The following is a 14,782-nucleotide window of genomic DNA, read 5'->3' on the forward strand; positions in this document are numbered from 1 at the left end:
GTGTCCAGTCCAGCCACTGAGAAGTTAGCAAAGATGACCGTACCCGCGCGGCTGGCTCTGGGGACTGAGTCCTGGAGGGAGATAAGCCGCTTCCTTGGCATCGACGAGGGCAGTGGAGTCAGTAGGGGGGGCAGCTGCGGAGAAGAGCCCTGGCACACGCCCAAGTGAGCAGATGCAGTTATTCTGGCTCTCCGGCCCCCTGTGACCAGAGGAGGCGCTGTGGCGCTCCTGCCCACAGGCTCAGCAGACAGTGCGGGTGTGAATGAATGTGCGTGTGCTGTGGAGCGCCTGCCCACGTATACTCTCCAGGCACCGTGTGTGTGCGCATGTGCACATGTGTGTGGACAAGGGCAGGGGTACATTTTATTTCAAGGATACTTTAAACAAAACTGTGTGCTAGGCACCAGCCCCTGGAAAAAGAAATGACTCAAAATCAATCGCCATGCCTGGGAAACAGAAAACCATGTGCAAGGAAACCCCACATGCAGCAGCAGAGTGAGCGTGAGTGTGCGAGATGCACACCCAGGCGTGCCTGGACTGTGCTGTCACACGCAGATCCCCACTGACAGCTGCACCAGGAAACCAGCTTCATTCTTCGCTGGGTTTTTTAAGCCAGGTGAGAAAGCGTCCCCTTTGGCTCAGCTGAACAGGAAGGAGTGACAGTGGAAACGGGGGCTGCCAGGGCCCCTCCCGTCGGCCCAGACACACACGGGCTGGGGGGTTAAGTTATAAAATAAAAAGACAGCAGGCACTGAGGAGGAAAAAAGCCCCTGAAGACCAGCTCAGCTTCCCCTCCACTGAGAATGGAGCAGTCCCCAGGCTGGAGCAGCATGGGGGTTGCGCGGGGTGGGGCAAGCTGGCAGGACCTCGGGGAAGGAACACTGACCAGTCCGGTCCGGAGGTGCCAGCTCACCCCATCCGAGGGTATTGCAGCCGCTGTCGGCCGGCGAGGCGCAGACAGGTCTGCGGTCGCTCTGAGGGAGGGGTTGGAGAAGAGGGCTTTAGATTAACATTTTCCACCATGCAGGAAATCCTGGGTGCATACAAGACAGCGGAGGTGGTGACAATCTGTAAATGCAGCATTTCCCAGGCAAGGCGCTTGTTGAGGGGCCGCCAGGAGCTCTCTGGAGGCCAGTCTGAGGGTCGCCAAGGCCTGGCGTGGGCTGGCTCACGGATCTGCGAGGCAGAGTATTTCTGAGGCTGTGGAAAATGCGTCCCTCCAGGCAGCCTCCCGGGCTATGCTGAGGTCTCTGCTGGCTTGCTCTCTGTGTCGCTGTCACTCAGGTAGCCCCTGGAGGAGTCCCTGGACCTGGGCATGCTTTCCAAAGGGGCTCGCTCCTCCTCCGATTTGTCACAGGCGAACTGCCGGCGGTAGCCTGGGGGGCTGCACGGAGGGAACAAGGTTAGCAAACAACCAGGGAAGAGCAGACATCACCTCGGGAGATGCATGTCAGGCCCTGCCTTGGGCAGCAGTGCTCCCCCCTATGGGGCTGGGCTTCTTCCAACGCCCACCCCGGGGCTCAGATCCAAACCCCCAAACCTCAGAGCCTCGGCTGGGCAGCAGGGAGGCCAGGCCACGCTGCGGGAAAGTGGGTTGGAGGCCAGTTGAGTGACTGGGCCCTGGTTGGCAGTCTCCGCAGGCACACAAGGGCTCTTATCCTGGGAGGGGGGGCTCAGAGGAGCAGGCCCCCAGGCTTTCCCCAGCACCCAGCTCCCTGATGCCATTCAGGCAGGCCTACCAACAGAGGGGGGCAAAGGGGGCAATTGCCCAGGGGCCCGGGTGATTTAAAAGGTCCTGGGGGCCCCCAGCTGCCACCGTTGCTGTGGTAGTGGTGGCCGGGAGCCCTGGGCCATTTTAAATCACCTGGGCGGGCCTCAGGGCTCGCTCTGCAGAAGCAGCAGGCTGGGGAAGTTGGTGGCTGCCCCGCCCCTGCAAGGAAACGTCTCTTCTCCACTGCGGGCACCAGCGCCAGGCAGGTAGGGCTGGGACCGCTCTGTGCTCCCAAGCTTCAGCTGTTCTGCCCCCTAGGACTGTGCTGGGAGGGGGATCCCTGCTCTGCGCTGGCTCAGTAGGGCCGAGGGGTGTGGCCAGGGGGCAGGGCATGGGGGTGGGTCTCTGTGGGGAGGTGCTGGGCAGTGGGGGAGGTTTCTGTTTTTTGGAGTGCTAGGCAGTGGGGGGTTGTTGGTGGGTGCTGGGCAGTGGGGGGTTTGTGTGGGGTGCTGGGCAGGGATGGTGGTCTGCAGGGCACTGGGCAGTGGTGGGGCTGTGGGCAGGGGAGGCGCTCGGCATAGCGGGTCTGGGGGAGGCTGGGCATAGGGAATTGGGGGGCCTGTGTGGCGCGGCATGGGCCCGCCCCAGAGGGGAAGGGGCCCTCTGGCAGCACAGGGCTGGGCGGGCCCATGTGTGTCTCCCGGTTCAGTGCGTTATTATCCTGTGCTGATGGCCAGCCGAACTCGCAGGCATCCGAACTCCCTGGCGCAGCTCTGCTCCTGTACGCAGCCTTCTGCACCGCCACCTCCTAGTGCCCCCTTCTCCCAACCCTGAGCACGGGCCCCCAGGCACTGCAGCCAGCCAGCCGGAGCCCTGAGGAGTGAGATAGCGAGGGGGCACGTCCGTTGTGGGGGGAGCCCACCGGCACAGCCTGCCCCCACCCCTGGAGAACACCCAGATGTTAGGGGATGGGCTGTCCTTTAGTGGCCCAAGCACAGGCTCTTGGGATTGGGCTCTGCCTCAGTTTCCCAGTTGCAATCAGGGGTACCAGCCATGGGGTGAGGAGTAACTAACATCTGCAAAGGGCTTTAGACCTCAGACCAAAGGGACGCCAGGGAGACTGAGCCTTACTACTACGTCCCAACATTTACTGGGCACTGGGACACACCTCAGAACAGCACTCTGCCCTGCCTTGGGCCCGGGAGCAGCTAAGCAGGGCTGCCATCACATGTCCCTGTGAGCATCCGACAGAGACAACAGCAGATACACCCAAGGATCTGGCATTGCTGGCACTGCCGTCTCTCCTCCAGTACTCCACCCTGGACCAAGATACCAGCAGGGCCGTATCCGGTACTACCCAGACCCTGCTCTGAGACAGGTGCCCACTTTATAGATTGGGAAACAGGCAGAAAGGAGGGAATGGACTTGCATCCAAGAGTTTTAAAAGAGCTGGCTGAGGAGCTTGCTGGAGTTTGGATTTTCAATAAGTCCTGGAGCACTGGGGAAGTGTCCAGAAAATGGAAGAAAGCCATTTTTTAAACGAGTAAATGGGATGACCAGGGTCATTATAGCCCTATCAACCTGACATCGATCCCAGGCAAGATAATGGAGCCCCTGACACAGGACTTGATTAATGAAGAATTACAGGAGGGTAATATAATTAATTATATGGAAAATAGGCCTGCTCAAACTAATTGGATCTCTCTTTTTGACATGAGTACAGGTTTGGCTGATAAAGGTCATAGTGTTGACGTCATATATGTAGATTCTCTAAGGTGTTTGGTTTGGTACTGCATGACATTTAGATTAAAAACTAGAAAGCTATCAAATTAAGCTGGCACAGATTACATGAATTAAAAGCTGGCTACCGGACAGGCCTCGAAATACGGAATCGTCATCGAGCAGGTGAGTTTTTAGTGGGGTCCTGCGCTAGTTAACATTTTTATCAATAGAAAACATAAAATCATCACTGATAAAGTTTGCAGATGACACAAAAATGGGGGGAGTGTAATGAGGAGGACAGGTCACTGATCCAGAGCGACCTGGCTCACCTGGTAAGCTGGGTGCATGCAGATAATGTGCTGTACTATGTCTAACTGTAAATGAATACACCTAGCAGCAAAGGTGGCAGGCCATATTTACAGGATGGGGGACTCTGAAAAGGACGTAGGGGTTGTGTGGCCAAAACAGCTAATGCGACCCTTGGATATATGAACAGGGGACTCTGCAGTAGGAGCAGAGAGGTGGTTTTACCTCTGTAGTGATTGCTGCTGGAATCCCGTGGCCCGCAATTCCAGAAGGATGTTGATAAATGGGAGAAGGTTCAGAGAAGAACCACAAGAATGATGGAAGGATTAGCAAACCTGCCTTAGATTGCCGAGAGGGGCTCAGTCTATATAGCCGAACAAACAGAAGGTTAAGGGGTGACTTGTTTAACCTAGAGGTGCCTACATGGGGAACAAATATTCGATCCTGGGCTGTTAAGCCGAGCAGAGGCAGGTCTAACAGGGTCCAATGGTTGGAACCTGAAGCTAAACCAAGACTGGCAATAAGGCGTACGTTTGTACGGGTGAGAGGAATTAATCACTGGGACAATTTACCCAGGGGCGGGGCTGGGGAGGGGGCGAAGGAAGAATGCTCCATCCCTGACCATTTTAAAATCCCAGCTGGATGTTTTTCTTGCAGCTCTGCCTTAGGAATCTCGTTGGGGCAGGTCAGACTCCATGATCACAGTGCTCCCTTCTGGCCAGGGACTCCCTGAATTGCCAAGAACACCCAGCAGATCAGCACCAGAGTTCCTGGCTCCAGCTGGGCCTTTTGCTGGACAGAGACAGGGATGGCCGCTCCCACTGGAATGCAGGGGCAAGGAGGAGGCGTTCAAAGTTTCTGTTGTTCCCAAAAGCTGGTTGTGTTTGTGTATGCGTGTGTGTGTGTGGGGGGGGGGGGGGGTGGTAGTGGTTTTTAAGTACTAGCATTCAGCTCCGGATAATTGGGAGAGTTGTGTGTTGACATGGAAGCTGCATTCCCCCAGGACTGCTTCTGCCACCGCAGACTGTCAACCTGGCAGCTTTCTTTACGAGGGCTCATTAGTCTTTTTTATTATTTTTAAGACATTTTCAGACCATTTAGAGAGATTTACTCTCCCCTGGAGTTAGCAGAGCTAAGCAAGTAATCTGCAACAAATCATGCATTTGTTGAATTGCACCTCTATCTGCTCAGGAAGCGTTTGCGAGAAGACTGTGAAATTGCAGAATTCGTCCATTATTTAAAGTTTTGTACCTATTTTTTCCCTGTGAAAAGAAATTGCAGACGAGAAAATTCACTATTTGAATTTTGCGCTGGGTAGGCAGTTACTTAGGTCATATGGGACCATTTCAGTTTCCTGATTGGATAATGGTTACTAAGCAACAGCGCAAATTTTAAATAAGGGCTTTGCCATCAGCAAATATTCACACTTGAAATTTGCTTCCGGTGAGCGTCTGTGCTAGAGAAACTCGTCCGCTGGAGGGTCTGTGGGGTGAGCGCACCGACAAACCCAACCTCATCTTCCCATCCAACATCTACAGACATTTCCCTGCCTATTCGCCCAGCTCTGGGAACCCAGCGCAGCCACCCAGTCCAGGTGACCTGGGGGAGCTCACAAGTGGATTTCATTTCTATTCAAGGCGGCGAAGGTGCGAGGCTACATTATCCGTGTCTGCCTGGTAATCTGTCCTGCTCACCAGTCATGGAGCGTTCACACCCCTTCCCCTCACCTCTACCAGCCTGCGCCTTCCCCCCGCTTACGTCCCCTTTGAGCGCAGCCGCTGATTCAAACCCTTTAATGCCAGCCTTGGCCAGACAAGAGAAACTGCCCCCTCCATTGCTGTTACGGCAGCTCCGGCATCACACACGTTACAAACAAGCAGCGCGGCAGCCCCAGCTGCAGGGGATTGTTCCAGCAATTGAACACTTTAAAAGAATTGTTTAAAAAGCTTCTTTCCTTCTCAGATAATTCTCCCATTCAAAGCTGTCGGAAACAATTTAATACACAAATAAATTCCTGCTAGAAAAAACCCGAACCCTGACCGCAGTCGCTTCCCTTCCCCCTCCCTGCACAGCCTTCCCAGAGCTGCCGTTCCTGACTGGCCTCTCCTGCAGATCTCGCACCTAGCCCCCGGGGGGCCACCAGGAGCAAAGGGAGCGGCTCCCCCCTGGCTGCCGGACTAGTGACACCTAACACAACCTGCGCCCTGACCGGGGTGGGGAGCTAGCTGGAAATGCCGCCATTTCAATACCCAGATTGTGTCATATGCCAAGTGCTGGGTCCCTCCAACAATCCTGGGGGGGCAGTGACCCCACAACACCTGCCTGAGATGAGCATTCAGCAGCTTCAACCCACATTCCTCCTGTGAGCTAAAAAAGCACAGCTGTGCTGCCGAACGTGGGCTCCTGGGGCATGGTCCTAGAACCATTCGGCACTCCCCGAGCCCAGCCGCTTCCGGCTCATCCCTCCACATCTCCCACCCAACTGCCTGCTTAAGAAAGAACCCAAAAGTGACCAGAGCTACAGAACAAGGCCCTGGTCCTCCAGGGAGCCCAGCCACAGTCAGCCAGAGCAGTGCCCCACTCCCGCACCACGCCATATGTACCTGTGTGAGGGGGTGTCTCTCTTTCGAGGTAACCAGCTGCCCCATTAATCCCAGAACGGTCAGGGAATTGGGGGGCTACACAGAGGAGGGCAAGTGACGACTCCTAGCCCACAGGGAATGCCCAGGGGCCCATGGCACTGCCTGCTTTCCGTGCGCAGCACCACACCGGGTTTGCTCATGGGACGTCTGGGGAGAATCACACGGCCCCATCCCCAGCGGGAGGAATTCACGGAGAGTTTTCCATTTCCAGGGGAAGTGCCCAGGGCAGGGCCTAGAGCCCAGCAACTCTCGCCCCGCCTCGCCCTTGGACACAGTGCCGCTCACGAAGCTGCAGACACACACAGCTGCCCCCCCCCCCCCCGCCTCACACAACACACACCTGGCAACGGGCGTGGCAGTAACGCCGGCCTGGGCAGGGGGCTCCCTGCATACGCATGCCATTCTGCTGGAGGTTTCCAGTCCTCGTCCCCGCCCTTCGCAAGCCCACAGTCCCCGCGCAGGAGGTGGAGGCGCAATCTAGCCCATTGTCCGGGGTGCTGGGAGGGAGGCCAGCCCGTCGGTGTGCACGAGTAACATCCCCTGGCTCAGACGGAAACTCAGCAGCAGCAATCACATGGTGAGCACCCCCGGCCCTCAGTGGGCCAAGGGGAATCTCAAAGCACCCCCCAGTAAACCACTCTGCCTGGAATCCCAAAAGCGGGGGGAAGAGCTCTGCGAAAGGGGACTCTGATACAGGGCGGCCCAAGGGGGCTGTGAACCAGCCCGTGGAGCCACCTCCTCCTTACAGAGCTGAGATGACAGATCGCAGCATGCCAGGCACCAGCTTGATTGGAGCAGCACTGCATGCTGGGATGTGTAGTCTCTGCTGGCCACACTCTGTATCGGAGCTGATGGTAGCTGCAGCTGGTTCTGCTTCACGCAAAGATGGCTCAGAACCGGCACCCTTGAGCTGAACACCCCTGAGCTCTGGGACGCCTGCACTGTCCCATTTTGGTGACAAGCAGCCTTGTCTCTCACCACGTGGTGGAGGCGCGGTGCATGACATTACACAGCACAGTCAGTGTGGGAGCTTGAGAGAACCACGGGCTCTGTGTCCAGCTGCCTCATCTCTAAGGGTGCCAAGGAGCCCTCAGCTGGGGCCAGCATGGGTGCTGCCGGCTCGGAGTTACAACACCCCAGAAGCAGTCAGTATGCTTCCGACAGGCCAGCGGGAGAGAGCAAGAGGGCAGGGCATGAAGACATCTGATGATTTCCATGGCCTTTTCAAGTTTGCCCATGAGACTGCAGAGGGTCTGCAGTGGTGGGGTGTGGGAGCTGTTCATGCCACGGCAGGTTTATTCTGGCAGCACATGCTCCTCGTTAGGGCCTTTTTATATACAGCCTGATGCTCGTCTTTCCTGCACTAACTAATCCCCGGTCTGAACCGGGAGCGGGGGATCCTGCAATGCACTGTGACCCATTAATTTCAGGAGAAATAAATACAGCCGCATACGTAACGGTTTCTGAAAGGCCGGGAGGGATTAGTGCTTCTCAGTGTCCTGCGCGCGCCAGCCGCTAATCCCTGGAAAGGAGACACTAGCAGCAAACACCCTTTGTGACTATTGCCAGCGCGCTGCACTCCCACTGGGGCTTTGCCTGGGTTGCATTGACACGGGAGTGTATGGAAGCCAAAGGCAGGCCCCACGCCTCACCCCACAGCGAGTTCCACGGGGGAGCCCTACGCTGCAGCAGCTGGAGCTGCGTCCTTTTCCGGCAGGTTTCCAAACGGGCCGGGCTCTGCCAAGCGGCAGCGCCGGCCAAACCCCACAGCAGTGATGTGGCCTCATGCTGAACACAGGCGGCTTCAATGCAGCAGTGGGGAGGAGCGGGCTGACTGACGGAGGTGGGGCCCATGCCACTCTCAGCCCTGGCAGGGTTAGTAATTCAGGGCCTGCAAACCCCAGAGTGCCCCAATGCCACCGGCACACCCCTCTCCGAGCAGTGCCGGGCTGGCGGGATTACAGCCCCCCCTCCCCCCACATGGTAAATCAGCTGCTGAGCCGCCCTGCCCGAGGCCATTAGGGTTTCCCAGCGTGACTGATTTATCTGGAGTAGCCGGCTTAGCTGGGCTCGGGCAGCTGTGGGGCGGGGCAGTGAGTTCAGAGGCATTCCCCGAGCTAGAGGCATGCTGCCCGGGTGGGCTGGGGCAAGGGGTTAGGGGCAGCAGGGAGTGGAGAGTGACTGGGGTTAGTGGCACACGGGCATGCTGGCATGCTGCACTGCACACCACTCGGCACCTACTGCCTTAGTCGCTCTCGGGCCGGTAGAGGTATTTCATCATCAGGCTGTCCACCTGCTTCTTCCGCTTCTTCTCCTCCTTCTTCAGGCGCTTGCTTGATTTCTTGGCGTCCCTCCCCTCTGTGGCTCCCTCCCCTTCAGAGGCTGGGCTCTTCTTCTTGGGGCCCTTCTTGACGCTGGAGCTGCTGTGGTAGGAGCTGGACGAGGAGTCCGAGGAGGACTCCGAATCCGAAGGCAGCTTCTTCTTCTTGGACTTCTTCTTGGCGTGTTTCCTGGCGCTCTTCTTGCGCTCCTCCTCCGAGGAGTCATCTTCGGAGCTGCTGCTGCTCCTCCGGCCCTTGCTGCTGTGCGGCCGGGAGCAGTCCAAGGCTGAGGCGGAGCGGCGCAGGCTGCTGAAGGAGCGCTCTGAGCTCTCCGGCCGTGTGGCGCTCCTGGCGCTCCGCACGCTCCTCTTGTCCTCCTCCTCCGAGTCCGGGTCCAAGCTGGAGCGCTTGAACTTGATGGGCTTGTAGTTGAGGACCTCGTTGATGGCAGCCTCCAGGTCAGGGTCCAGGTAGGAGCGGTGGCTGACGGGCCGGATGTCCGAGTCCTCCGGCTGCATCTCCTTGGAGGCGGAGGTCCTGGGCCGGGGGGGCACGGAGAAGCTGCGCCCGAGCGAATGCTGGCTGTACAGGGAGCGGGTGTCGCTCAGAGCCACGCTAGACACGTCATCCAACTCATCCAGCCGGCTCCTGCTCAGGGAGAGCCGGGAGTCGACCCGGCTGCCCAGGGTCGAGGTCTCCAGCCCCAGCTCTGCCCGGTGGCTCAGTGGCGGGCTGAGGGCACTGGAGATGCCAGCCAGCGGCTCGCTGAGCCGGGACGTGCTGCGCCGCAAGCTGCCCGGGCTTGAAAGCGTGAAGCTCAGTGTGGACCTAGCATCGGCCTCGTCAGCCTCCAGCCCTTGCCGGGAGGAGGCAGCCCGGCTGGCCGGGGCGGACAGGGCAGAGGCCTGGTCAAAGTCAGCCGTGGTGACAGGCCACCTCTTCTCCAGCCCCTTCCGGGCTCTGCTGCTGGCCTCCGAGAAGGCTTGTGAGATGACAGAGACCCTGTCATCAGGGTCCTCGCTGCTTGGGGCCTTCTTCCACGAGCTGACGGAGCCGGTCTCCTCCTGGCCGCTGGCTGCCGAGCTGCGCTTGGCCTTGCGGAAAGACCTGTCTGGGGAGGCCGGCCGCTCGCTCAGGGTGGAGAAGAGTGTCTCCTCGTCCCCCTGGCCACCAATAGAGTCCTTCAGGTTGAGCCGTTTCCTGTAGCTCAGGGAGCTCATGACAGAGACCGGCCGCTCCTCGGCCTCCTTGGGCTCTCTGCCTTCCTTCCCCTCCTTAGGGGCCGAGTTCAGGGCCGGCCTGAGGAGAGTGACCAGTGGACAGCAGCAAATGGGGAGGGAGGGGGGAGAGAGAGAGCAGGTGAGATCAGAGAGAGACACAGGGCAAAGGAGAGAGGAAGGCAGCAGAGCAAACCCAGCTAAATAATTTGCATCAGTGGAAAACAGCTTCCTGGGAAATGTCATGCAAATGAGGGTATTGTTCTATCCCATCGCTTTTATCCCCCTTTAAAACGTGTCATTCAATTATTTCATTGTCAACTACCTGGAGCCGCCGCCTTTGATAGCCAACTTATCCCCAACACCAAACGCTCTACATCTGCACCGCCGAATAAATTAAACCAATTAAGAGAAACAGCCTCGGCTCTGTGGAGGGGGGAGAAGCCCCTGGGATCCCTGAATCCAGAGCAGGAAATTGCTTTTATACCAAACCAATCTGTACTCATCAGGTAGCCGCTTCTCCAGGCGAGGGGTGCCAGGCCCGCCCAGCCCCGCGGGTGCTCCCCTGAGGCACAGGGGAAAGCCACGGACAGGGCCCTGCTCACAGCAATCCCACCTGCTGAGCGAACCAAGGGGCAGAGCAGTAGGAGCCGGGGGCTCGGTCGCGGCTCCAGCGCTTCCAGCTCAGACATCTTTGGTACCTTCCGATTGATATGTTTGAAATTCAATGCGAGTAGTTGCCATAGCAATGAGTGCTCTATCCAGAGATCAATACACACTCCCCGTGGGCTTGGCCTCTCAGGGGTACAAAGCAGGGGTAGCTGGATACTTTTACTGCTCTGCCCACCAGCATCACGCCGGCTCCTGGCCAGCTGTGGGAGCCATCGCTGCAGGCCCAGCCCTGATTGGTCAGTGTTCTCTGGAGACAGCACGTGGCGGGGGGCGGCCCGTGCTTGGCTGCTGGGGGGCACCCTCCTGGATGGCACAGCTGCTCCAGCCCTGGCGAACCCTGCACCCGGCAAGTGACCGAGTGACGGAGACCAGCTCCCTCCCCCACGGGGCTGCTGAGCCCGGGGTCCCCGGAAGGGAAGCGCCGTGAGAGCTGCTGGGTGACAGCCCCCCCGCCCGGTGGCTATGGGGAGAAGCGATGGCAAGTGGCTGTTTCCCCGGGACGCTGACCCCACACTGACCTGGAGCTCTTCCAGCTGCCGTCATCAGAGACTGCTTTGGAGGAGCCTTTGTTCCTGGAGAGCCACGATTTCACTCCATCCACACGGTCCTCCAGCTCCGAGTCCACGTCTGAGTCCCCCTCGCTGCCAGAGGGAGAGATCCGGCGGGAGAGATTAGCGCCTGAGGCAGGCAGCCTGGCTCCCCATGCAGCTACGGGCTCTGCCAAGCGGGGTCCGAGTGTGCCGCCCTACGGACCGGGACACGCTGCAACGCGGGCTCAGCTGGAACCTCGGAGCCTCCCGCTGGCAGGCCCCCCAAAGTCCTGTCCCATTGGCCGGGCAGCCCCGCGCGCCCCCAGGAGAACGTTCCTGGCTCAGCCCGGCAGGGGAAGGGGCTCCCAATCCCTCGATGTGGGGCAGGACCTGGCGAACGTGCGGCCCCCTCTTGGGGCAGGGATCCTGCCTTGGACCCCGAGTCGAGTGACTCACTCCCGGCAAAGCCCGTCTCCCACACCTCCAGCCCGGCTGCGAGCTGGCCACGAGCGGGCAGTGCAAGCCGCACTCCTCCCTAGACTTCAGAGAGCTCCAACGGGCTGCACACCTGCCCTGCCCACGTTGGAAACACAGCCACAACGGCACTGACGCTGCAAATCTCCCGGCGCCAGGCCCACTTCTTGTGGGGTGGGGCAGTGCCCAGACAGGGACTGAGTGGGTGACAGAGGGATGAACAGCACCCAGGAGTCCTGGCTCCCTCTCCTGTGCCCCACCCATGAGCAAGTGCTGCTTCTGCCCGCCTCAGAGACGTGTCAGATGCTGGCTGAGGTCACGTTCTGTTTTCACGGTTGGATGGTCAGGGCCTGGCGCAGGGAGTGAGCTGGCCTTCCCAGGCACGCCTGGGGGACCAAAGCACTCTATGAATTAACGCACAGGCAGTAAGCCCAGCACTGCTTAGCAATACACAGTGCACCAAGCGCTGCTCCCCCCACATTAACCGGCTCCGCAGGGCAAGCCCCCTGCAACGCACCCCCTCAGTGCGCTGGCTAACTGGCCATGAGGGAGCATGGCGAGGCCCACACCTTGGACAGACACTTTTACTGAGCAGTTCTTACTGCTCCAGCAATTTTACATCTCCACAATTGTGCTCTCAATTAGACACAGAAACTCTGTGCAAAGGGCTCGCGTTAGTTTCATTTAAATGCCGCTATATTATGAACCGGCTGCGCCCTTGGATCGATCAGAGCCCTGGGCTCAGAGCCAAGGCCCCCTCTAACGGGAGACAGGCAAAGGGAGCTGAAGGAAAAGGGAACAACGCTTCCAAATGCTTCCCAGAAGGACATTGGACCAGGCCTGCGGGGCTGTGTGTGCACATAAGGCAAAGTTTACAGAGGAGATACTTGGCGGCACGCACATCACCCTGCCATTTGGAACACTGATCTCTGCTCCAGACAGACCCGGGAGCGAAACAGCAAGGGCTGCTGCAGGTCAACACTGGGATGCACCGGCAGAGCTGTGGGAGGGGGGCAGGCAGGAGCCAAGGCTGGGCTAGCAGGGGGGCTGTGGGTTGGGATTGGGGGGCACTGGCAGAGCCGGGGGAGTGGGAGCCCAGGCTGGGATAGTGGGGGCTGTGGACTGCGTGCATGTGACAGAGAACACACACATGCCCAGGCTGCAATAGGGGATTGAGGGGGACAGTTTCTCCAAGGGCAGCCAAACCGGGCCTCTGTTCAGCTGGACCCAATAACCCCGCACGTTGTGCGATTCTTCATTCCCTGGTGCAGCTGCCCCGTGCCCTGCCCACGGTCACTGCAAAAGCACATTGGGACGGCTGCAACACGAGGCTCTGAATGACCCTTGGACACCTGAGCTGGTGGCTCACGGAGCAGGGTGGCTAGGGCCAGCCAGCTAGGCAAGCCCGGTGGAGCGGTGACCCCAGCAGACTAGTCCTGGGCACAACAGGGGCCAGCCAGTGGGCTGTGCTCTGCACGCAGCTTCCCCCAGCGATTACACTGAGAGTGGCTTGGGATGCAGGCTGGGATGCTTTGTATAAATTTAGAAAAATATTGTTCAACACGTCCCTCACTGTGGATCTGCTGGGCTTCCCCCCAACCCAGGGGATAAATTTCCTTTCATCCGTATCAGCAGGAGAGGCCCTTCAGTACAGAATTATGTCGCTGAATAAATAACAAAGGGGAGAAAGAAAAGCAAGAAACAGGCTGCAATTCTGGGAGTGAATGAAATTTCAAATCTGCAAAGAGCAGAGGGTTGGGAGGGAAATAAGTGGGCTCATTTTATAGGCCTCCATCAAGTGCAAAATTACAGCAAGGAAGAGCTATGTTGATGTCTCTGGGTAAACAGGAGTTTAGCAGACAGAACGGAAATGACTCTGGCAGGCTGGGTGCCCAAGTGTGGCGGGCAGATTTACAGTGGCAGGCGAGCCCCTCCGTAACGACACAGCTGTCTGATTTATACACACACATAAAGAAAGCCCGATCTGGCTTAAAACAGCGAATTTATAACCACCGTTCATAACCCTATTGATTGCCTGTAGAAAGAAGGTGCTGTATGCACTGCAAAATCTCTCTCCATGTTAGAAGCAGTTCTGTATAAATCTCTGTTAATACATAACTGTTTACTGCTTTCATTAGGGTTATAGCAATAACAACTGTATCTATAAGTAAATCGAAACATTATTTTCCTTCCCATCTCACTCGGCTCAATAACTCTGCCCTGGCTTCCCCCAGCACTAACTGCTGGTAAAAGGGAAGGAAGTCTCTCGGGAACCCAAGGTAACTTTGTTAGAATTGCAAGTGTGCCTGGGAACAGATATATAATGTGATCTTAAATGAGCATTTTATCTGCCTAGCCTTAGGGCTCTTCTCTGCCTGGGGAGCATGGGGCGGAATCGCACAGGGGACGGGCTATTATAGACCCTGACTATGAATTCTCCTTGTTAAATTCAAAGCAATGGACTGCACTTGATCATACAAACGTCTCCCTCCTCTGCAATATAGCGCAGGCAACGCTTGGTTATTTTCCTTAAAAACAATAAGCCTCATAAACAAACTCTGGGGGCAGCTGAGATTTTAAATCGTCGGAATTAAACTTGATGTCAAACACAATTTATGTCCAGACTAGTGTGCCATTAGTTAACTGGGATCCAAATCACAAGGGAACAAACAAACGGAGCCTGAGCTGCGGAGGATATTAATTGTGTGTGACAACAAGGCTCCAGTGGCCCTCTATCACTGTTACACACGATTACATTTATCATTAGCTGTTATAGATCCTTTCACAACCAACAGCCCCTCCTGGCTCAGGAAAGAGACCTCACTGGCAAAGCCAGTCCAGAGACACCCAAGCCTCTGACCCCTCGTCTTCAAACCCAGGGCCTGTGAAATAAAGGAAGGCTCTGCAAGGCACACCTAGCCCGGCACAGCACAGAGCCGCTGGGGCAGGGCAGCACCTAATGGCACTCCCTCCACATGCTCCCACACTTCTCTCCTCTCCCTACAACCTGGCGGAGCCTGTGAGGGATCGAGGGACAGCGAAGATGCCCCAGACAGACCAGACATTCCCAGCGGCACCATTTGTGATCACTAAACCTCGGGCTTCAGGGCATCGCGGCTGGGCAAGGGAATGACTCACTCTCATCCACACGCAATTGCTCCACTGGCCAGGTGCATCATGGGGCTTT

General features: G+C 57.6%; 1 protein-coding gene across 1 annotated transcript in view; it reads right to left on the bottom strand.

Moving 5' to 3' along the window:
* Positions 1-1,236: 1,236 nt before the first annotated feature.
* MYO18A (myosin XVIIIA) overlaps positions 1,237-14,782 on the bottom strand; it is a 107,674-nt gene continuing 94,128 nt past the window's right edge. Inside the window, exons 39-40 of the mRNA XM_065418129.1 lie at positions 11,110-11,232; positions 1,237-1,384 (exon numbers count right to left, since the gene is read on the bottom strand). Of these exons, the coding sequence (XP_065274201.1) occupies positions 1,237-1,384; positions 11,110-11,232 (271 nt within the window). The remainder of the gene's footprint in view (positions 1,385-11,109; positions 11,233-14,782) is intronic.

The sequence above is a fragment of the Emys orbicularis genome, chromosome 17, assembly GCF_028017835.1.
Source record: "Emys orbicularis isolate rEmyOrb1 chromosome 17, rEmyOrb1.hap1, whole genome shotgun sequence".
In the NCBI taxonomy this organism is placed as follows: Eukaryota; Metazoa; Chordata; order Testudines; family Emydidae; genus Emys; species Emys orbicularis.